Source organism: Somniosus microcephalus, chromosome 11 (genome assembly GCF_052327205.1).
Source record: "Somniosus microcephalus isolate GS21.2 chromosome 11, FLI_Smic_1.0, whole genome shotgun sequence".
Taxonomy (NCBI): domain Eukaryota; kingdom Metazoa; phylum Chordata; class Chondrichthyes; order Squaliformes; family Somniosidae; genus Somniosus; species Somniosus microcephalus.
Genome location: NC_140997.1, coordinates 215022707 through 215047316, shown reverse-complemented (window position 1 = coordinate 215047316; position 24610 = coordinate 215022707). Strand labels below are relative to the sequence as shown.

At 48.2% G+C, this 24610-nt stretch overlaps 1 protein-coding gene across 2 annotated transcripts in view; it reads right to left on the bottom strand.

Annotated features, from left to right (window-relative positions):
* Positions 1-24610, bottom strand: part of LOC147111227 (plexin-B1-like) — a 246671-nt gene that overhangs the window by 43892 nt on the left and 178169 nt on the right. For both annotated transcript variants that reach the window (XM_086001911.1, XM_086001910.1), the window contains exons 10-19: positions 21961-22069; positions 19316-20248; positions 18040-18168; positions 15452-15574; positions 13706-13799; positions 12030-12196; positions 10409-10560; positions 7710-7815; positions 5871-6007; positions 4706-4882 (exon numbers count right to left, since the gene is read on the bottom strand). In XM_086001911.1, the coding sequence (XP_085858037.1) occupies positions 4706-4882; positions 5871-6007; positions 7710-7815; positions 10409-10560; positions 12030-12196; positions 13706-13799; positions 15452-15574; positions 18040-18168; positions 19316-20248; positions 21961-22069 (2127 nt within the window). The remainder of the gene's footprint in view (positions 1-4705; positions 4883-5870; positions 6008-7709; positions 7816-10408; positions 10561-12029; positions 12197-13705; positions 13800-15451; positions 15575-18039; positions 18169-19315; positions 20249-21960; positions 22070-24610) is intronic.

Here is a 24610-nt window from a genome sequence, read left to right as displayed (position 1 = left end):
TAAAGGAGACAGCAGCTCGTGGACACAGTATTGTGGGTGGTAAAGGAGACAGCAGCTCGTGGACTCAGTACTGTGGATGGTAAAGGAGACAGCAGCTCGTGGACTCAGTACTGTGGGTGGTAAAGGAGACAGCAGCTCCTGGACTCAGTACTGGGGATGGTAAAGGAGACAGCAGCTCGTGGACTCAGTACTGTGGGTGGTAAAGGAGACAGCAGCTCGTGGACTCAGTACTGGGGATGGTAAAGGAGACAGCAGCTCGTGGACTCAGTACTGTGGATGGTAAAGGAGACAGCAGCTCATGGACTCAGTACTGGGGATGGTAAAGGAGACAGCAGCTCGTGGACACAGTACTGTGGATGGTAAAGGAGACAGCAGCTCGTGGACTCAGTACTGTGGGTGGTAAAGGAGACAGCAGCTCGTGTACTCAGTACTGTGGGTGGTAGAGGAGACAGCAGCTCGTGGACTCAGTATTGTGGGTGGTAAAGGAGACAGCAGCTCGTGGACTCAGTACTGTGGATGGTAAAGGAGACAGCAGCTCGTGGACTCAGTATTGTGGATGGTAAAGGAGACAGCAGCTCGTGGACTCAGTATTGTGGATGGTAAAGGAGACAGCAGCTCGTGGACACAGTACTGGGGGTGGTAAAGGAGACAGCAGCTCGTGGGCTCAGTATTGTGGGTGGTAAAGGAGACAGCAGCTCGTGGGCTCAGTACTGTGGGTGGTAAAGGAGACAGCAGCTCATGGACTCAGTACTGGGGATGGTAAAGGAGACAGCAGCTCATGGACTCAGTACTGGGGATGGTAAAGGAGACAGCAGCTCATGGACTCAGTACTGGGGATGGTAAAGGAGACAGCAGCTCGTGGACTCAGTACTGTGGGTGGTAAAGGAGACAGCAGCTCGTGGACTCAGTACTGTGGATGGTAAAGGAGACAGCAGCTCGTGGACACAGTATTGTGGATGGTAAAGGAGACAGCAGCTCGTGGACACAGTACTGTGGATGGTAAAGGAGACAGCAGCTCGTGGACTCAGTACTGTGGGTGGTAAAGGAGACAGCAGCTCGTGGACACAGTACTGTGGGTGGTAAAGGAGACAGCAGCTCGTGGACACAGTATTGTGGATGGTAAAGGAGACAGCAGCTCGTGGACACAGTACTGTGGGTGGTAAAGGAGACAGCAGCTCGTGGACTCAGTATTGTGGGTGGTAAAGGAGACAGCAGCTCGTGGACACAGTATTGTGGGTGGTAAAGGAGACAGCAGCTCGTGGACACAGTATTGTGGGTGGTAAAGGAGACAGCAGCTCGTGGACTCAGTACTGTGGATGGTAAAGGAGACAGCAGCTCGTGGACTCAGTACTGTGGGTGGTAAAGGAGACAGCAGCTCGTGGACTCAGTACTGGGGATGGTAAAGGAGACAGCAGCTCCTGGACTCAGTACTGGGGATGGTAAAGGAGACAGCAGCTCGTGGACTCAGTACTGTGGGTGGTAAAGGAGACAGCAGCTCGTGGACTCAGTATTGTGGGTGGTAAAGGAGACAGCAGCTCGTGGACTCAGTACTGTGGATGGTAAAGGAGACAGCAGCTCGTGGACTCAGTACTGTGGGTGGTAAAGGAGACAGCAGCTCGTGGACTCAGTATTGTGGGTGGTAAAGGAGACAGCAGCTCGTGGACTCAGTATTGTGGGTGGTAAAGGAGACAGCAGCTCGTGGACTCAGTATTGTGGATGGTAAAGGAGACAGCAGCTCGTGGACTCAGTATTGTGGGTGGTAAAGGAGACAGCAGCTCGTGGACTCAGTATTGTGGGTGGTAAAGGAGACAGCAGCTCGTGGACTCAGTATTGTGGGTGGTAAAGGAGACAGCAGCTCGTGGACTCAGTATTGTGGGTGGTAAAGGAGACAGCAGCTCGTGGACACAGTACTGGGGATGGTAAAGGAGACAGCAGCTCGTGGACTCAGTATTGTGGGTGGTAAAGGAGACAGCAGCTCGTGGACTCAGTATTGTGGGTGGTAAAGGAGACAGCAGCTCGTGGACACAGTACTGGGGATGGTAAAGGAGACAGCAGCTCGTGGACTCAGTATTGTGGGTGGTAAAGGAGCCAGCAGCTCGTGGACTCAGTACTGTGGGTGGTAAAGGAGACAGCAGCTCGTAGACTCAGTATTGTGGGTGGTAAAGGAGACAGCAGCTCGTGGACTCAGTATTGTGGGTGGTAAAGGAAACAGCAGCTCGTGGACTCAGTACTGGGGATGGTAAAGGAGACAGCAGCTCGTGGACTCAGTATTGTGGGTGGTAAAGGAGACAGCAGCTCGTGGACTCAGTATTGTGGGTGGTAAAGGAGACAGCAGCTCGTGCACTCAGTATTGTGGGTGGTAAAGGAGACAGCAGCTCCTGGACTCAGTATTGTGGGTGGTCCAAAAAAGAAAAATGATTTATTTATTTTGGGCCCATTGAGTTGAGGGATGACAGCACCGAGGAATCAAACACTGTTCCACCCGAAGCACGCAACGTTAGTCTCGAGCTGTCCCTCCCAGGTAAATGCCAACGATGTGCCTTCACCAGGAACTCTAACATTAGACAAAAGGCTGTTCTAAAGCTCCATCCAAGCTGAAGTCTCCAGCATGCACCAGAGAGGAGACAAACAAATCAGCTCTGGCTCTCCGCCCGCTCTGGTTGACTCTCCGCCCGCCCTGGCTGACTCTCCGCCCGCCCCGGCTGACTCTCCGCCCGCCCTGACTTGATGCTACCTCAAGACTGCTGCTTGGATGCTGCATTGGGACATTATTGAGAATCGCAGGGTTCACAATGCTGCTTCACCGCAACCTTTCCTCCATGTGCACCAAGAAAACTTTCCCAGCCATTCTCGAGCAATGTGCAGTTTTGGGCTGAGGATCCATGTCCACTAGGGACTGGTTTGGGACTGTCCAAACGTATTTGACTTAGGAGCCTCGCCGCTAACTGACGAAGGAGACTTTGCCAGTCTCAGTCTCGGCTGGATAGAATCATAGAATGGCCTCCTTCTGTGCTGTAACCATTCGGTCCGTCGAGCCCGTGTCGGCTCTCTGCGAGAGCACTTCAGCTAGTTCCAATCCCCTGCCCTTTCCCCATAGCCCTGCAAATGTTTTCCTTCAGGTACTTATCCAACTCCCTTTTGAAAGCCATGATGGAGTCTGCCTTCACCACCCTCTTGGGCAGTGCATTCCAGATCCTAACCACTCGCTGTGTAAAAAGGTTTTTCCTCATGTCGCCTTTGGATCTTCTGCCAATCACCTTAAATCTGTGTCCTCTGGTTCTCGACCCTTCCGCCAATGGGAAGTTTCTCTCTATCTACTCTGTCCAGACCGCTCACGATTTTGAACACCTCTAACAAATCTCCTCTCAACCTTCTCTGTTCTAAGGAGAACAACCCCAGCTTCTCCAGTCTATCCTCGTAACTGAAGTCCCTCATCCCTGGGACCATTCTTATAAATCTTTTCTGCACCCTCGCTAAGGCGTTCACATCCTTCCTAAAGTGCGGTGCCCAGAATTGGACAGGATACTCCAGTTAAGGTCAGACCAGTGTTTTATAAAGGTTCATCATAACTTCCTTGTTTTTGTACTCTAAGGGGTAAAACTTGGGTAGCGCCCCCTTTGGGACACTACCTTCACTGGGGCCAAACCCGAAAAAGTTAGTGCCCCCGTGGCCGATTTTCCGAGGTAGCGCCCCGAGAGGGAAGAGGGGCGCTACTGGAAGCGCTGCGGCACCTCGCGCCGTGGTACGGCAGGCCTTCCACCCCTTATTAAAGGGGAGGGGCCTGGCGCAACGTGCCCCGGTGCCCAGCTGGGCCACCAGGGATCGGGAGTGCCGGCAAATGAGCCTCGGCACTCAAGAGGAGTGCCGGGCTCACAGAGAGCAGCCGGCACCCCACGGGGGGGCTTCACGGGGGCCAGGGACAGTAACGGGGCAGGTGCTGGCAGGCGGCCAGCAACAAAAATGGCCGTCTGCTACGGCCGCAGGTAGGGCCCCCTGACCCTGATGGACATAACATCCAGCGGTAAGTCGGGGGGGGGGGGGGGGCGCCACCCAATGTTACAGCCGAAACGCGAGCAGGGCGCTGCGCACGGCAATGACATCATCGCCGATGGCGCAGCGCCGCCGCTAACCTCCCGCTGAATATTGCGGGAGGCGTAAGCGGTGCCACGCCCAGGCGCTAGTTGATTTGCGCCCCGTTAGCGCCCTCTTAGGGCGCTAATGGGAAGCGCAAATCAATCAAATATAGCCCCCTAAGCCTCTATTTATGAAGCCCGGGATCCCGTATGCTTTTTTAACCGCTGTATCAACCTGTCCTGCCACCTTCAACAATATGTGAAAATATACCCCCAGGTCTCTCTGTTCCTGCACCCCCTTTAGAATTGTACCCATTAGTTTGTATTGCCTCTCCTCATTCTACCTACCAAAATGTATCACTTTGCACTTTTCTGCGTTAAATTTTTATCTGCCACGTGTCCGCCCATTTCTGCAGCCTGTCTATGTCCTCTTGAAGTCAATCACTATCCTCCTCACTGTTCACTATACTTCCAAGATTTGTGTCAGTCCAAAAACTGGACTGGATCAGAACTCATGTTCCTGGGGTGAAGGAACAGCGTTCTAAACCCACTGCATTACATCGTCCTCCTTTCAGGAAATATTTATAACTGGTTAGATTTTTTTCTTTCTTATAACTTAAAAGCCATCTCACCCTAGGAAGCTCTTGTCTGGGCACACGATGGTGATGTTTGGATCCTCTGTGTAGCTGTAGAAGACATTATTCAGTCTCTTTGGAATATCACCATACATGGCTGTGATGGGCAGTTCGCCTGTCTGGTTGCTGGAGGCAGTGCGACACTGGACGAGGTGATCCTCTATATCAGCAGAGCTGCCCAGGGGAAAGTCAATCAACAATTTTAACCAACGGTGTCCATGTCTACACAGCGCCAGGAAGAACAAAACCAGTTATTTATCTCTACAGATCCATTTTACAGGACCACACAGGAAAGCCAGCAGCTTCCTTTGCAACTTTTTACACCTAAAGCAGAATTAAGAAAAGCTTTCAGAATCACAGACCTAGCTCCCCCAATGACCTGGGGGTTTATCCAGTGAGTGGCTGAGTCATACCGACCAAGAATGTCCCAAGCTGGGTTGAGGAGCCAGGAGCAGCTGTTAGGGGCGTCGTAAAATGCCCACAGTGACCCTGGGTTAGGGACAGGGTAACCACTGGGTTCCTGCTCCTGATCACTATTCAGTGACCTTTGCTGGAAAGTGCAGACATGGATGTCAGGTGAAAATGGGATCTGGATCAGCCGTGCTGCCTCCTGCGGTACAATAACCTGCCAAGACCGGCAAATCAAACACGGCTACTTCAATGTGGTAATGATGAGCAATGATCATCGACAGAACAGGAGAGGAAGGAAGGAGAGTTCTCTCACTAACATCCTGATAGGTAACTAATATCCCTGTTGGCTGATTATCTGCATTCTTAAAATAAACCAACATTTCAGTATTGTACGTTCTTTTCTCTTTTAAACCGATAACCCTTTCCCCTCTATTAGTCTCCCTTACACTGTAAACCAACCCTAGCTGAGGGGTCAGAATGGTGGACTTGTTCCCGTATGTATGGCAGTTTCGGGTCTGAAGTGAGAGTCTCCCTCTAATCCGCCCTTGCTCACAATGAGAGAAGCGTTTGGCTTTTACTCGGTACATCTCCTCGACAGCATGGCCAAGATCAGGAGCGCACCATGGGAGGAGTTGCAGGTACAAGCCCACATCCTCTCACTCTGCGGCAGAGCACATTGGGCCACCATGTCATTGTCCTTGAACTAAAGTTCTGAAAGGATTCACAGCTCACCTCGGATAAATATACTTACATGAGACAGGGGAGGTCACCGACAAACACCGTGACGTCATTTGGTCTGCCCGTCAGCAACTTGACACCATTGAGGGCGAGAGATGTTCCTCCGGCTTTGGGGCCATGCGATGGAGAGATGGAGTCCAGCACTGGGTTCTGGAGGGGGAAATCGACACACAGGCTGCTTACTGGCTTACTAAATAGATCCAGACATAGGTGAAACTCTACAATAATCAGCAAGCATTCCTCAGTTAAAAATTCTGAAATGCACAACTCCCAATAATTTCACTTTAATGCAGGTGACCAAATATAGAATTCATATTGGCTCCAGGTGAAATTGTAGAAGCCATAGATTCTGATTCTAATTCTGATCCCTATTAGTTTAAAATTGAATGTGCTCAGTAGATTTGTGTTAACTGCCTCATCTCTACCAAAGGCTGAATCTGTAGCCATGGGTCTTCCCAGGGTTGGTGTTGTATCTGCTGGGCCTGTAGCCATGGCTCTACCCAGGGCTGGTGCTGTATCTGCTGGGCCTGTAGCCATGGGTCTTCCCAGGGTTGGTGCTGTATCTGCTGGGCCTGTAGCGGTTGGTGCTGTATCTGCTGGGCCTGTAGCCATGGCTCTACCCAGGGCTGGTGCTGTATCTGCTGGGCCTGTAGCCATGGCTCTACCCAGGGCTGGTGCTGTATCTGCTGGGCCTGTAGCATGGGTCTTCCCAGGGTTGGTGCTGTATCTGCTGGGCCTGTAGCCATGGCTCTACCCAGGGCTGGTGCTGTATCTGCTGGACCTGTAGCCATGGGTCTTCCCAGGGTTGGTGCTGTATCTGCTGGGCCTGTAGCCATGGGTCTTCCCAGGGTTGGTGCTGTATCTGCTGGGCCTGTAGCCATGGGTCTTCCCAGGGTTGGTGCTGTATCTGCTGGGCCTGTAGCCATGGCTCTACCCAGGGCTGGTGCTGTATCTGCTGGACCTGTAGCCATGGGTCTTCCCAGGGTTGGTGCTGTATCTGCTGGGCCTGTAGCCATGGGTCTTCCCAGGGTTGGTGCTGTATCTGCTGGGCCTGTAGCGGTTGGTGCTGTATCTGCTGGGCCTGTAGCCATGGCTCTACCCAGGGCTGGTGCTGTATCTGCTGGGCCTGTAGCCATGGCTCTACCCAGGGCTGGTGCTGTATCTGCTGGGCCTGTAGCATGGGTCTTCCCAGGGTTGGTGCTGTATCTGCTGGGCCTGTAGCCATGGCTCTACCCAGGGCTGGTGCTGTATCTGCTGGACCTGTAGCCATGGGTCTTCCCAGGGTTGGTGCTGTATCTGCTGGGCCTGTAGCCATGGGTCTTCCCAGGGTTGGTGCTGTATCTGCTGGGCCTGTAGCCATGGCTCTACCCAGGGCTGGTGCTGTATCTGCTGGACCTGTAGCCATGGGTCTTCCCAGGGTTGGTGCTGTATCTGCTGGGCCTGTAGCCATGGGTCTTCCCAGGGTTGGTGCTGTATCTGCTGGGCCTGTAGCCATGGGTCTTCCCAGGGTTGGTGCTGTATCTGCTGGGCCTGTAGCCATGGGTCTTCCCAGGGTTGGTGCTGTATCTGCTGGGCCTGTAGCCATGGGTCTTCCCAGGGTTGGTGCTGTATCTGCTGGGCCTGTAGCCATGGGTCTTCCCAGGGTTGGTGCTGTATCTGCTGGGCCTGTAGCCATGGCTCTACCCAGGGCTGGTGCTGCACCTGCTGGATTTGAGCCACAGATCTGCAGCAGTGCATTATAATATCCCGCTGATTCCATCCCAAATGCTTCAGAAACCACAGGAAACCCCAGCATTCAAACATTAAAAAAATATTTAAAATAAAAACATAATTCAATGAATTTCATACCAACCTGATATGTAAAGGGCTGTGTAGAGCTGCTGCTGCCGCCATTTGCTACTTCAACCGTGACATGGCCCGATACCTCCTCATTACTGGCCGCTGTGTAACACACAATCCTACAGGAGGAAGCTCAGCACGGTTAGCTGCACTGTGGGCGGTCATTGTGAGTGTACTGGATTACAGTACCCAGGGGGACATGTCACAACACTAAGGACCAACAATGTAGCCCAAACATACCACACAAGTATTTTTACCATGTCACAGATATACCTTATTAAACTGTCACCATCACATTTTCAGCAACTAGACCGAGAAGTAATGGCAGATGTTATCCTGCGACTGAGTAATGCGAGCCAAACAGCCATCCGTTCCAAACTAAGGTACAGTGTGTTAATACTCCGACACTTTGCACCACTGCACTACCCCCCATATGAACACAGAACTAGGAGGCGGCCATTCAGCCCTTCGCACCTGCTCCGCCGTTCTATTAGATCATGGCTGATCTGTACCTCATCTCCATTTACCCCACTTAGCTCCATATCTCTTGATACCCTTACCAAACAAAATAACAAAATAAATATTGGCCAGGATAAAGGGGAGAACTCCCCTGCTCTTCTTCGAATGGGATCTTTTACGTCCACCCGAGAGGGCAGACTGGGCCACGCTTTATCATCTCATCTGAAAGACGGCACCTCCGACAGTGCAGTGCTCCCTCGGTACTGCACTGGAGTGTCAGCCTAGATTACGTGCTCAAGTCTCTGGAGTGGGACTTGAACCCACAACCTTCTGACTCAGCGGCGAGTGTTACCACTGTGCCATGGCTAACATCTTAGCTGCCAAAGTTCTTCATTTTATCTGTATGGTAAGCAGTGTCACTAGTTTACAGTCACTAAATAAGCCACGTTCCACCTTTCCTAGAATCACAGAATGCGTACAGCGTAGGAGGAGGCCATTCGGCCCATCGAGTCTGCGCCGGCTCATTTGAAGAGCAATCCAGTTAGTCCCACTCCCCCACTCTTTCCCTGCAATTTTTTCTCCCTCAAGTATTTATCCAATTCCCTTTTGAAAGCTACTATTGAATCTGTTTCCACCGCCCTATCAGGCAGTGCGTTCCCAAATCCTAACCACTCGTTGCGTAAAAAAGCTTTTCCTCATGTCGCCTCTGGTTCTTTTTCCAATCACCTTGAATCTCTGCACTTTGTTCATCGACCCTTCAGCCACTGGAAACAGTTTCTCTTTATTTACTCCATCTAAACCCTTCATGATTTTAAACACCTTCATCAATCTCCTCTTCGCCTTCTCTGCTCGAAGGAGAGCAATACCAGCAGTGCTTTGAGGGATTTTGACCAGTATTTTGAGGACTGAATTCTGCTGACCATCCTTCCTGGAAAACCACAGAACAGTGGCCTTGGATGGAAAGCTGTGCGGGCTGTGAATTGGGCGCACTAATCTCCCTGCCCAAATCCCTGACACGCGTTTCCCTGAGCCTGGAGTGCTAAAATCGTAACAGCCCGGCACTTACGGGGCCTATGACCGTGTACGCTCATAAGTGCCCCGCAAGATCCGGGTTTCCGAAATTGTACGAATCCAAAGGCATTGGACATTCGCTGGTGCGGAGTTGGACTATTTGCCCAGCGAATGCCCACGAAACTCTTACGCCTGGTAAAAGCAGGCGTAGGGCCTTCTTTTACCAGCGTAAGAGTTTAAAGAAATATTAAAATACATTTTTTTTAAAAATCATTTAAACTTAAAAAAACATTAAAATTAGTTTGTTATTTTTGGCCCCTTTAAAAATGTTTACATTTATTTTTCAACAAATTAAAATTTTGTTTTAAATGTTTAATTAATTTTAAACATGTGATGATGTATTTGTATTTAAGTGCAGTGAAAGTGTGTTTTTTAGGTGATTCCTATTAAGCTAATAAGGATTCTCAGAAGCAAAATGGGAATCCCCCTTTTTGATTGGTTGGGCCAGCCCACATGACCCCAGGGACGCTGGAGAACCACCTGCGCCCGGGTGGCCCTGGAGATGGAGCACGCAGTATCCGCCGGCACACTTGAGGCCTTCCGTGACCGGTGGGCGCCGCGGGGACTGGAGTGCTTCATCGCCCTGGCAAACCAAATTTCAATTTAATTTGTTAAGTTTTATTTAAAGTTTTATTAATTTACAATTAATTGGTTCATCAAAAGAGGAACCACCTGCGCCTCTGGGATATGTGGGTCTCTACGCAGGCCCGCGCTTGCAGGCCCAGGACTGCAAGAGTCCGAAGAGACGGAGGCACCAGGTAGGTGGGTACTTTTCTTGCGGATCGGAGGCATTCGCCTGCGGGAAGCCTTCAACCGCAGTTTCAGGTCCGACATTGGTCCTGGAGCTTCAAAGCAGTAACACATCCCGGGGCAAGGCCGGGTTTGTGGAGAAAGTTTTTAGTCCACTGTAGCAGGGTGGAAATTATGAAATTGTACACAGCGGTTTTGGATGAGTTGCAGCCTCCAGAGCGTGCCTGGTGTGCGCGTGTGCAAGGGATAAATCGTCTTCTACCCATGGGGGAAGCACAGCCAGTCTTAATTATGAAAAGTGTGCTTCAAAGCTTAAAAGAAACTCTTAAAAGGATCAAGAAATCTGTGCAATTGTGCTGGGCCTCACTGCTCACCCACACATACACGGGTTCCCGAAAGGCTCTGGTAGTTGAAGATCATCGAGTGACTGACCTGGTGGACACCTCGTACTTCAGCGGATCAGCACGGCACGGGATCCCAGCCACTGTTACCATGTTCTGGATGTCCTCGAATCGCTGGCCCAGGTTTGAACCAGTGATGGTGACCATGGTCCCACCTTCCTGCAGGCCAGACATCGGGTCGATCTGGGAAAGGGAATAATCCGTGTCAACAACTGCGAGCGTACTGTACGGTCAATTGGAGGGAACTGGTAGGAATGATGAATAATCGTTGAAATGGGGAAGAAATGAAGATACATTTTCATAAAGTATACATGCGAGATGTACTTTTTCCTGAGAATTCAAATAAAACGAAAAGAAATGGGAAGAAAGTGATGTAGGAATGATCAGTGTTTGTTTCATTTTTCCTGCGCTTTTTCCTTCTCCCTAAGGCACCATTTCTTGCCGGGTTATGGTTTCACGAGCTTGGAAAAATCTCTGCTAATTCACCCAAATGACCATTATTCAGTTGATCCTAGACAGCGAGCGTCACCAGGACATGCAACTGTTTACAGCCATCACCACTGAGCCAATCCTGTCCACACCGGACAGCCCTACAGGTGCATGTACCACAGGTGACCCATTCTACTGCCACTGGAAACAGTTTCTCCTTATTTACTCCATCAAAACCCCTCAGAATTTTGAACACCTCTATTAAATCTCCTCTTAACCTTCTTTCCCTAGAAGCAGCTTCCAGCGTGTCACACAATTACACGTCAGCGAGCTGCGTGCCTGTGAGACTGCTAAGAGGACATCTTACGGAAGCGCAGTTCTCAGGAGGAGGTGCCAACAGCGCCCTTCACATCTCCTCCCTGCAAATGCATTTCATACCTGCATGGTGTCGACATTGGAGCCTGCAGTCCCACGGACACAGGCTGCGAACCCTTCCGTCAAGCTGCAGATTTACTGATGCTGGTTTTTGGGCACGATTCACCGCACAGACATGAGGTGTACAAGATTATGACGGGTTTGGATAGGCTAGAAGGGGAAAGGCTGTTCCCACTAGTTGACGGTACAAGGACTAGGGGACACAGATTTTAGGTTTTGAACAAGAGATACAGGGGGGGGGGATGTGAGGGAAAACTTTTTTACGCAGCGAGTGGTGATGACCTGGAACTCGCTGCCGACGGAAGTGGTGGAAGCGGAGACACTCAATGTTTTCAAGGGGAGACTGGATAGGCACTTGAGGGAAATAAACTTGCAGGGCTACGGGGATAGAGCGGGGGAATGGGACTGACTGGATTGCTCTGCAGAGAGCTGGCATGGACTCGATGGGCCGAATGGCCTCCTTCTGTGCCGTTATGACTCTGAGACTTTAGTGGGACCTAGGGAAGGGGATCCTAAAACCAATAATTTGCATGGGGGTAGTGGATAATCCCAACAATGACCCTGCACTGATGTGGAAACAGAGTTCAATGGCAACCCACACGATGCCATCTTCGCCTGCCGTCTCCAATCATATTACGTAGCAAAAATAAGATTAAATATCTTTCTTTCCAACAGGAATGCCCGCTGCATTTCTTGCTGCGAGAGCCTCATCTCTCATTTGTTCTTATATGTACCCGCTCAGGTGACTCAATCATGCATTTGTCTAGTATCTCTGGGTGGTAACTCACCGAGTGAATTACGGGCGCTGGGCAGGTCAGCTCCACTCCGTCCACACACGACTCTTTGTACACACAGCTGGGCTCTCCTCCCCCACACCACACACACGCGTACTTGGTGTCCGCAGTCTGACAGCGGCTGCAGTCTGTTCGACCCACGGAGCAGTTATACAGGGTAACTGTACAGAGGCGGCAAGAGACCATTAGCCGTTTTCACACAATTGCTCCTAAGAATCAGAGAGTTCATTCCCCAGTCTTGGAGATAACCGCCGTTTTCAGATCCGACGTTTACAACAGTGACTACCCTTCAAAAATACACTATAAAGAGCTTTGGGCCGTCCGGAGGCCATGAAAGACGCTATTTAAATGCAAGTTCGTTCTTTCTTTTCACATGAAAAATAAAATATAAAATATGTAGTTTGAATGACTTTGTGAACAGATTGTCCCATTAACCCAATAGATCTGGAGAACTAAAATGAGAGAATTACACTCCATTTATCATGGTTGTTGTAACCTAACCAAACTTAACCACAAATCACAGATGAACCATATTCTAACAAGCATAGTTATTGCTATCTAACCAACCGTAACCACAATTAGAGATGAACCATATTCTAACAAGTGCGCTTATTTTGCCTCACACGGAGGCAGCAGTGTGTGGTGGTGCGCAGAGTTCAAATTAAGAAAAAAAAAAAAAAAAAAAAAAATCGCTCTAATAGTTTTGTTGAAAACGTAACCTTTGAAAAAGCAGAAAGTAAATAGATTAGATGAGCACTAATACACATAGAAGAATCTAAACAAAATAAGAATAAATGTCCCAGAAGATGGCGCCATCATATTTCCCACGTTTGGAATAAAGGAATAAAGCAAAAAAAAATCCAGATTTCTATCTGAAAACAGAATGTGTTCCTAACGAGAACTCATGTGCATACACACGTTACACTAAACACACTGACAGGTTATCACAAACCAATCCTCCTTTCTCATTAAGGTGTTCTCTGTAGAAGTTAAACTCAGGGTGAGGGGAGAAGACACCAAAGGATCTTCACTTCTGCAGTTCTCGTGCTTTTTTGCTCGGGTGAAATTAGCCGTTTTGGGGTTGACGTAAGGAAACTACTAGGCACTTGGTCTAAGCGTTAAACAAAGCTTTAATCAACTGTTTTACAACATGGAGGTCTAGTTGTGTCCTTCACTAGTTCCCGTTAAGAATGTCCTGCGCAAGCTGGGCCAGTGCCCGAGTATTTATACTCTCCCTGGACAGCGCCACCCGCAGGCCGCTCAGTATTATTTCATAAGTCTTTCTTTCATGAACGACTGATTCACGTCAGGGGTCAGAAGACGTGTTGCAAAATTTTGATGTGAACATTACAACGTCATTATACTCATGGATTTTATTAAAGCTAATTATTGCAGTAAATATGGCAAGTAATTTGCGTAAACCTTGCAACACACCTTGTGACTCGTACTCTGGTTTTACCACATCCACAGCCCCCGCACAAGAACTGCCAATGTACCACATCAGTACCAGTCAGCTGTACTATTCATACAGCGGCAGCACGAGAAATGTCGGAAACTTATACACCGGACAATGCAGTATATGTAAAGACTTTGGCACTGAAGCAGGACAAGCTGAGGAAACATTCCCACTTCCTTTTACAACTTATTCAGGCAAGGCTGGAAGTACTTACTGTGCAAATCGTGTGTGCTGTCCACTCTATAATTGGGCCGCCGCTGGACATACACTGTTGCGTTGTACTCTTGTTGGAGAGTGGAGTAGGTATACTGTAATGGCAGAGATAGGAAGATGACAGACTAAGGAAATATAGTAAATATCCGAGAGCTGAATCAAACCTAAAAGTCAAATGCAATCGTGTGGACATGTGCAATTTATTTTTGTGCTCCCCAGGTGCTGGAAAATGAAAAACCATGTGTGTGTTTTTTTTTTACCCCAAGTGTTGGTAGACCCAAACAACATAAGGGTGCTCCTGGCAGACAGCCTAAGCCTACAGGGAGAACGCAGGCTGGAGAACCGAGGCTACAATGCCGTCACCCTTCCTCTGGCGCGCATTCCCTTCGAGCACAAAAGAGATAAAAAGTAGAAAAACGGCAAGTGGCGGAAATCTGAAATAAAAACAGAAATTGCCGGACACACACAGTGGGTCCCACCAACCGCTGAAAAGGGAAAAGGCAAGTTCATGTTTTGGGTGCAGACCCTTCACTTTGTCAGAACAATTCTGCTGTAGGGTCTCTTCCTGAAACATTAGCCTAGTTTTTGCCTCTGCAGATGCTGACAGATCTGCAGTCAATTTCCAGCATTTTCTGTCATAAACCTTAGGATGTGATAACAACAAACACACTATATAGAATTGGTCATGGTCAAAATACAGAAAGGTATGTCAGTGTGGAAAGAGTTCAGTGAAGGCCCACCAGCACCTTCTCCAGGACAACTCTGAAGTGCCTTGGGGCATTTTTCTATGTTAAAGGTGCTATATAAATGCAAATTATTGGTGTTGACCATATATCCCTTTATTCACTGCTGAAATCAGAAATCAATCCAATTTTCTTTCGATGGTTCAACAGCGTCTGCACCTTCTGCCTTTGGTGCCCGATGCTTCCTGAGTTGATAACACTAATGGGTGAACCCAGAATAATGCTTAAAGGTATTGAAGGTTCCTCTTGGCTCCAGATAACCATGCAAGCCAATGCCTTGCCTTGCCGGGTGGTCCTACCTGGGCAGGCTGCGGGAAGCTTAACAGTGTTACTAAGACCCTGTGCTGACGGGCTGCGAAGGTTTAGCTGGTTTAACTCCAGCAGTCCCCCATTGCTCTCTTGGTGGTCCTTAAGCATTAGCTCTTTTCAACCTGAACATTCTAGGATTAGAACAGAACAGAAGAAATAGGAGCAGGAGTCGGCCATTTGGTCCTTCGAGCCTGCTCCGCCATTCAATAAAATCATGGCTGATCTTCTACCTCATCTCCACCTTCCTGCACTATCCCCATATCCCTTGATTCCCTTAATATTCAAAAATCTATCGATCTCTGTCTTGAATATACTCAACGACTGAGCCTCCACAGCCCTCTGGGGTAGAGCATTCCAAAGATTCAACACCCTCTGAGTGAAGAAATTTCTCCTCATCTCAGTCCTAAATGGCCGACCCCTTATTCTGAGACTGTGACCCCTGGTTCTAGACTCCCCAGTCAGGGGAAACATCCTCCCTGCATCTACCCTGTCAAGTCCTGAGGTAAATGAGTTGAGTTTTTTTTTCACAAGCAGAAAGTTTACTTCACATCAGATAAATGGAACCTACTTACGTGAACTTCTCACTGGTTTGGGCTGGACATCCTTAAACATGGTGATGGGTTCAGACAATATAAATTGGCCGATCTACTGTCGCATGACCATTTCACAGGGCTCTATCACCTTTCGCTCCTTACCTGGTGCACCTGACAAGTGATGAAGTAAAATGTGGGATTGTCGTCGTCCACTTCAGCAAACGCCTCCACCACCACCATCCGACCCTCAATAACAAACACACATTCATAATCCCCTTCCGGGTCCTGCCAGGCAACAGAAATACAGGAGGTTATGGAGACACTGCCCAGCTTAATCAGAAGTCTGTGCACTCCTTTCACACCAGACAAGAGCACGAAATGGTTGGAGAAATTCTGGAGCAAGAGTTCCTTTTTGTGTGGTATATGTAGAGGAACTTGAAATTTATCTCGAGCTTACGATTTTCGCTGCACATGGCACAACGAGGAAATCCTCCCCCCCGCTGTGTTCCTAGTTTAAAGTGGAGGGTTACACAAGGATGCATAAAGGCTCTTCAGCCATCAAAGCGTTCCCTTGAATAAACTAAAGACACTTTCATACGGGTCCTTTCAATTTGGATTCCAGAAGCCTGGTATCCGGGAGCCGGGTCCTGGTGTTTAAGCTTTTAAATCCATTTGTATGTTCTGGTGGCAGATTCAATGACCCACGTTTTATCTGGGATAAAAGGATTTAACTGCATAAACGGCAGGAGCTGGCAACTGGATGCGAGGCTCCCAGGAATCAGAATCAAAAGACGACCAACATAAAAGGCCCAGAACTCTCTATAAGAACAGAAGAAATTTTAGTTACTCTGTACATCAAGAAATGGATCCATATACACACATACACGAGAGCACTTTGGGCTCCCTAAAAAGAGGAATACACACACTCCCAAAGTCTCAGTGCTCCATGTCTATGCGGGTTTTGCTATGGGTGGCTTCATGTCCCACCTGTATCAGACGAACAATGTCTCTCAGTTTTATTCCCACTAACTCTCACTTACTTCCCCTCCCCCCCCCCACCCCGTCCAACCACCAATAAAAAGGAGCAGCATGATACAAAACCGCCTTTTGTTTCTCCTAATGCTTGTAACATTCTGATAGAAACTCCTGGGAAATACCAACCGGTGCCAATTTTTGTTCTGGTCACTTCTCTTACAATCATAGAAATAGAATCAGAGAAATTTACAGCACAGGAGGAGGCTATTCGGCCCATCGTGTCTGTGCCGGCCGAATCCCACTTTCGATCTCTTGATCCGGAGGTCTGTAGGTTACGGCACTGCTCTACGCAGATTGCATACATTGCTACGTTGTTTGTTACACCGGATGAAACAATTTCACAAGGCAGAATTAAAAAAAAAAAAAGGAATTAAACTTACAGGCCAGTATTCCAATAAACTGCACCACCCAGTCCTCGATCAAAGGAGAGGAAACCTTCAGCCCCACCCAGCCTGGACTGGATTGAAACCTAAGTCTCAAAGATGAAAAGACAGTATTCGAAACCACTGCACAACTTAGTCTTGCATCATTCTATCTGAGGCGATTTGATTTGAACCCAGGAGCTGGGTCCAGTGCTAATGTGCGATTGAGGCTACAACGTAGATCTACACGGCAGTTGACAGAGAACAGACTGTAAACACAAGCGACCGTGCTGCATAATGTGCTGGAACTTTGTCCTTTCTTCTCTTGCACCTGAATTCATGTAAACTCAAGGTGGCTTTACACCTTGTTGATGACAGACGCAATATTCTCACCGTCAATGGCACTCTTTGGTAAAAAAATTAGCTGGCCTCAATGAATCCAATGGCATCGGAGACTCATGTTTGTGGGTCTCCACAAGGAATATGCCATCAGGGCTCTAGCTAAAGCTACAGACTTGGAGTTGGATTCACGCCCATTAAGCTGGGCGAATCCTGGCTCTCTGGCCTAGATTTGGAGTGGCAACAGGGAGAAGAGCAAATTGGGGAGAGCGGTACACAGAGGTTGTGAATCTCTGTTTAAGTGCCGTTCCCTCAGACCACCTTATATAATGTAAAGCTGCCATCAGACTGATAGAATGGAAGTCTCACACTCCACCAGTGTTGGGTTCAGTCCATCACTGTGCCAATCAGTAGTGCCCCTATGGCATGTCACTGTGCCACCATTGGAATATCACTTTCAGCTTGTTCTCAGACAGATGGCCAAAACCTTTGCAATTGCTCAGCCATCTCGCAACATGTGCCATGTCAGGCGTCACCTCGTCTTTGATCACATTTTACTGTAACAGTAGAGATAAAAAGAATATAATTCACAGAAAATGCTGGACTTGCACAGAATCTGACAAAAGAAAAGATCGGCTATGATTTTGAGTAGAGACCTTTTATCAAAACTGAGGGTAGGTAAACCCCCTTTATAACTGTACCTAAAACAAAGGGAAGGGAGAATAATAGGTAAAACGTTTAATAGCCTGGGAATGCATTTTTAGACAATGGGATATTAAAATTCATTAGCAGCTCCTCTGTGCATCAGTGTTTAGCATAATCTGACCCATGACCTTTACCTCTTTGTTTTGATCAGTCCTATAATAGAGTTCACCTACTTTCCTTTCCAATTCTGACAAAGGATCTCCGCCCAAAATGTTAACCCATGTTTCCTCCTTTCAGCGACCGACAGACCAGCTGGGCATTTCCTGCTCTTATTTCACTTTACCGAGTGTAAATCTCAGACATACTGACCTGAAAGAAATGGAGGTTTTGTCCTGCCAGTGTTATTTTTTGCTTCACGTTGACGGGCAGAAGGGACGAGCCTTGAACGTCATCGACACAGGGACAGGCCACGGGACCCTTATTCACCCCTTCGTAGCTCTGTACAAAGACCATACACAGAGGTTCACGGGACAGAAGCAAACATGAGGAAACCTGCAGAAATACGACATTCTCTCCATCTGCCCCAGTGTTGCGGCACCAACCCCTCGAAAATTAACCCGCTGATCCCCTGAAATTCAGCCTAGTGTTGGAAAAAGATCAACTGCCCCTGTAGAACCACATTTCCATTTAATAATATTACACATCAAGGTTTCCCTACAGTAGGCATAAGAAACATAGGGAGAAAAATTCAGTTGCTTTACGCCCCCTGTTAGCGCCGTTTTGCCGGCACCCTGCTCCCCGGTGGTCCAGCAGGGTCCTGGTGCGCGCAGCGCTAGGCTGTCCCTGCAGTACTGCGTTGCTCTGTGAGGACGCGTGTGGCGCTGCTGCACGTAGTGCCATGATATTCAACGGGAGCTCCCCAAGAGAGGGGGAGCGCTTCCAGTAGTGCCCCGCCACATGCTTAGGGGCACTAGCATTGAATTTCGGGCGTGGGGGGGGGGGGCGCTAATTTTTTCAGGGCGCTACGCGGAGTTATCGCCCCAAAGGGGGCGCGCGAGCCAATTTTCCCCCCCATAGTACTAAACAAAAGAATGTTCAGTTGTTCATTTAAATTCCAATAAATGTAACATTTATTTTAATTATTATTGCAAATAATTAATGGCAGTGGAGGGAATTTGCCAACGTTCTGGAAATTCTTTACAGGGTTTAGCCGTTTGATCCTAAAGGGGTGCCATTTCAGTTTTTTAGTTCTGTCGATGATGAATTGATCAATGCACTTTGGCAAACGAAACAGGCATCAGAACAAACTCTGTCATCCACATTGTTGTTGGCGCTTCCCTGAATGCAACACGTCACAATCTTTTCAATGCAGCAACGTTTTATTATAAAGTTTCTTAGTATAGAAACATTTACATTGAAGGCAGTTACAGCTATTCATGACGTCACAAGGTTCTAGTTATGATGTTATTGTGACACCATGGAGAAAATATTACTCTGAGGATTTAGAGCGGAGGAAAAAGAGCAACATTTTATCCATCTTTAGGTCGCAATAAGGCTCTGCTACGACGGACAGCCGAATACAGACACTCCTAGCCTGCTGCAAGCCAATTCAAAGGTTGGCCACTAAGAAACAAACTTAACTTACCTGTATAGAGAAGGACGGAGAGCCAGGATCAAAGTGGTAGTCGACCTCAGAGTCAAGCAGGTGGAGAAAGGCAGGAGAAGGGTTCTCAACATCTCCGTCACCTGATAGCAGCACAGCAGCAGCCGAAAACACTGCCGTGTCGTTCTCAACCTGCACAGGCTCTACCCAAGAATCTGGCTCCTTCCAGTCGCCAACTTCCTTCACAGGCCAATCAGTGGGCAGGACAGGGGGAACCCAGGTGGTCGGGTAATCGGGTCTGGGATCAGTTGGCACCGCCAACCGAGTGGAAGGGGGCTCCGTGGGATCTGTCGGGGGAACAGTTGTGGCAATAGGAAGTGTGTCTCGGTCCGTACCGTTCAAAGGAGAGGCCGATGTGGTCGTAATGGCGGCGTCGATGGTCTGAGAGGTGGGAGGGACAACCACAGTGCGCGGGCTCGTATATGGCGGAGCCGTAAACGTAGTGGGTGGTGATGTCGAAGCAACTGTAGTCAAGACCTTCCCGGACAGGCTGGTTGTCTGTGCTGCATATTCAGTGGTGGTTCCGGCAGCGGTGGTGGTGGTCACAGCCGCGGTAGTTGGCGCCACGGTTGGATCGGCCGTAGTTAATTGCGTGGTTGGCGCGGCTGTGATTTCCACGGTGGTGGGCACCGTTGTTGGAGCGGACGTGGTGGGCACGGTGGTGGGCGGGCCAGTTGGAGTGGCTGCGACGGTGGTTGAAGCCACTGCAGTGGTAGCCATGGTGGTTGGCATTGTAGTAGGCGCCGTGACTCTGGTAGTTGGGGTGGCAGCTGTGGTAGACAGGGTGGTAGGAATGGTCGTAGCTCTGGTTGTAAGGGCAGCGGTGGTGGGGCGGAGGGTGGTCGGGAGCACAGTGGTGTCGGCACGGAGCGGTTTTGTCGGAAGTGTCGGAGGAGCCACATAGGGTAGAACAAACTGCCAGGGAATGATTGCCAGTTAAATCAATCAGGAAAGACAGAAAAGGATGGAAAAGGAATGGAGGGGGACAAACAGACAAAGGGAGGAGGGACAGCAAGAGACAGAGACAGAAAATTAATCATTATTTTTGATTTTGGAATCAATTTTAAAACAGAATCGTATTAAAAAAAAATCACATTGAATTCCTGCAGCAAAGCTGTTCTAAGCAATCCCTCATTAAAGGAGCTGTAGGCTTTAATTTAGGCCTAATTAAGGCTTTCTGAACTGTAGGAGTCACTGAAATGTTTACCACCAACATTTTCCAGCCGAATCAGCCATTTCTTCCAGCAACTTTATAAATTACAATGTAAAAAGGTATATTTAATTTAATTTCTATTTGTGACTGTGGTGCTACACTATATTTGCAGGGATAGCTGAGCACGGAGTCTTGACTGTTTCCTAGCAACGCTGGGGAGAGATCAGAGGTTCCTTTCTTCAGGATTTCGAAAAACAAAATTAATTTTTAATGGACACTATTCGGAGAGGGTTTGGACATCAACGAACTGAAGTTTCAGTGGTTTTAGTTACGGCATACAGCTCCTTTAATACAGAGAAAAGCTCACAAACTCGAGACCAGACACATTTAACACTAGAGCAGTTCACCCAAGAAAGTGAGGGATTTTTTTTTTTGGGGGGGGGGGGGGGGGGGCGTGGGGGGACAGTGAATACAGCGTTGCAGAAGAGAATTGCGTATGGAGTTGCTGTGTGCACTCTTACACCAAGCTGCAAAATAACTTGGAGGAAACTTTATACCGACGGTGTTAAAACACCACAAGATTTTCACTGATAACTCGTTCTTTCTCTGGCAATGGTATCAGAAGTATTACGTTTTTTTCCCCACGAGTTGCCTTATTCTCAGTTCTTCCTGCCCTTCACAGTCTCCTCTATACCTTCAGCTATTTACCCTTTGCCACACCATCATTCTTTAAGAATGCTTCAATCTTGCCCTCTGTAAATTTAGTGCCTGTATACCAGTTCCCCGTTATCTTCTGAGGGACAAGTTAATCCCCATTTAATACTTAATATCACCTTCTTGCTTCACAGTTATTTCATTCTTTCGGATGAGACGTTAAACCGAGGCCACGTCTGCCCTCTCAGGTGGCCGTAAACAATCCCATGGCACTATTTCGAAGAAGAGCAGGGGAGTTCTCCCCGGTGTCCTGGCCAATATTTATCCCTCAATCAACATAACAAAAGCAGTTTACCTGGTCATTATCACATTGCTGTTTGTGGGAGCTTGCTGTGCACAAATTGGCTGCCACGTTTCCCACATCACAACAGTGACTGCACTCCAAAAGTACTTCATTGGCTATAAAGCACTTTGAGATTACCCTTTATGTGAAGTGGTGCTTCCTGACATCACCCTGACTGGCCCAGCTCTAATTTTAAGGTTAGGCCCCCTTGCTTTGGACTCCCTCATCAGAGGAAATAGTTTCTCTCTCTCTCTACCCTGTCAAATTCTTTAATCATCTTAAACACCCCAATTAGATTGGAAACAGTTTCTCTTTATTTATCTAAAGCCTTTGTGATTTTAAACACCTCTATCAAATCTCCTCTTAGCCTTCTTTGCTCCAAAGAGAACAACCTTTGCAGCTGGTTCTCCAGGTAAATCTCACTCAGATGACCCCCTGCCCAAAACACTACGCAGTCCGTCCAATCTCAGCACTTACATTCTCGTTAAAAATGATCATCTCATCCTCACAGGTGGTGTTGTGGGTACAGTGGTGCTGAAGCACACACCAGTTACAACCCCATCGACTGCTCACACATCCACGACACCTACAGAGGCAGCAGTGAGAGAAACACAAGCACAGTCAGTGGTGATACAGTGAGCCTCGCAGAAACCTCAGCCTGGGTGGGATCACAGGCCTGCAATCATTTGTGTGGAACATAGAAACATAGAAGATAGGAGCAGGAGTAGGCCATTCGGCCCCTCGAGCCTGCTCAGCCATTCAATGCGATCATGGCTGATCATCCAAACTCAGTACCCTGTCCCTGCCTTCTCCCCATATCCCTTGATCCCTTTAGTCTTAAGAAATATATCCAACTCCTTCTTGAATATATTTAATGAATTGGCCTCAACTGCCTTCTGTGGTAGAGAATTCCACAGGTTCACCACTCTCTGGGTGAAGAAATTCCTCCTCATCTCAGTTCTAAATGGCTTACCCCTCATCATTAGATTGTGACCCCTGGTTCTGGACTCCCCCGCCATCAGGAACAGCCTTCCTGCATCTAGTCTGTCTAGTCCTGTTAGAATTTTATAAGTTTCAATGAGATCCCCTCTCATTCTTCTAAACTCTAGCAAATATAAGCCTAATTGACCCAATCTCTCTTCATATGTCATTCCTGCCATCCCAGGTATCAGTCTGGTGATTCTTCACTGCACTCCCTCCACAGCAAGAACATCCTTCCTCAGATAAGGCGACCAAAACTGCACACAATACTCAAGGTGCGGTCTCACCAAGGCCCTGTACAACTGCAGCAAGACATCCTTGTTCCTGTACTCGAACCCTCTCGCTACGAAGGCCAACATACCGTTTGCCTTCTTAACCGCCTGCTGCACCTGCACGCTTACCTTCAGCGACTGGTGCACAAGGACACCCAGGTCTCGTTGCACTTCCCCTTCTCCCAATCTATTGCCATTCAGATAATAATCTGCCTTCCTGTTTTTGCCACCAAAGTGGATAACCTCACATTTATCCACATTATATTGCATCTGCCATGCTTCTACCCAATCACCCAACCTGTCCAAATCATCCTGGAGTTTCTCGGCATCCTCCTCACAGCACACATGCCCACCCAGCTTTGTGTCGTCTGCAAACTTGGAGATATTACATCTAGTTCCCTTGTCTAGATCATTAATATATATTGTGAATAGCTGAAGTGGATAAAGAATTTTAACATTTAAAACATTTATGATTGCTTGGAATCAATAGCAAATTCTCAACATCCTTTGGTGATTGAGCCACCATGACAGAATTTATTGGCAGCTACCTTCCTTTGCTCACCGAGCTCTCCTCCTAGGTTTATAAAATGGAAAATGCTGGAACTGCACGGCAATTCAGTCAGTGTTTGAAAGAGAAAGATAGGCTAAAGGTTTGGCCGTGACTGTTCATCAGACTGGTTCGGACAAACAGTCTGCATTCGACGCATTAAAACCCATCTTTCTCTTTCAGATGCTGACAGACTTGGTGTGCATTGATGTTCTGATTTCAGATTTCCAGAATTTCTATAAAAGATAAACTTGAAAGGGTACGGGGCACGGGCAAGGGAATGGGATTAAATGGACGTTCTCGGGCATGGCCTCCTCTGTACTGTAAAATTCTATGATTCTATGTTCTATTTATCTCTTCCCAAGAACTTCATCTACTTATAGAAACTGTGGGATATGAGGGGGGTGCGAGAGAGAATTAAGACAGCTTTCAAATGACCGACATCTTTCCGAGATGCCTGCTCCTAGGATCTGCCGGTGTTGTTGAGCTGACCACTAAGGGGGTTCGAGGTGACTTTCACTCCCTTCCACCTTGTGGGGGGGGGGGGGGGGGCGGTGGAGGGAAGTGTTTCATCTCCATCTGCTCCTCCCCTGACCCCCTCAACAGCATAACTGAAATCAAGATCAAGAACTTCTCACTCAGCTGTCAATAGAGTGGCCCAGTTACTGGCAACATGGGGGTTGACGTATGAGGAAAGGTTGAGTAGGTTGGGCCTCTACTCATTGGAGTTCAGAAGAATGAGAGGCGATCTTATCGAAACATATAAGATTGTGAGGGGGCTTGATCGGGTGGATGCGGTGAGGATGTTTCCACTGATGGGTGAGACTAGAACTAGGGGGCATAATCTTAGAATAAGGGGCTGCCCTTTCAAAACTGAGAGGAGGAGAAACTTCTTCACTCAGAGGGTAGTAAATCTATGGAATTTGCTACCCCAGAGAGCTGTGGAAGCTGCGACATTAAATAAATTTAAAATGGAGATAGACAGTTTCCTAGCAGATAAGGGAATTAGGGGTTACGGGGAGAGGGCAGGGAAGTGGACGTGAGTCTAGATTCAGATCAGCCATGATCCTATTGAATGGCGGAGCAGGCCCGAGGGGCCGTATGGCCTACTCCTGCTCCTATTTCTTATGTTCTTATTCAAACTGGGTTTGTAAACCAGACAGTTGTGTATTGGGCACTGCATCCTGCAAGTTCTGACACAGGATTAACACGCTTGGGATGAAGAATTATTGATTGAGAGGACGACGCCTTTACTGCCGGAGCCAGCGAGGATGAGTGGCTAAATGAACAAGTGGGGGATCTGAAATAATAACAGAAAATGCTGCAA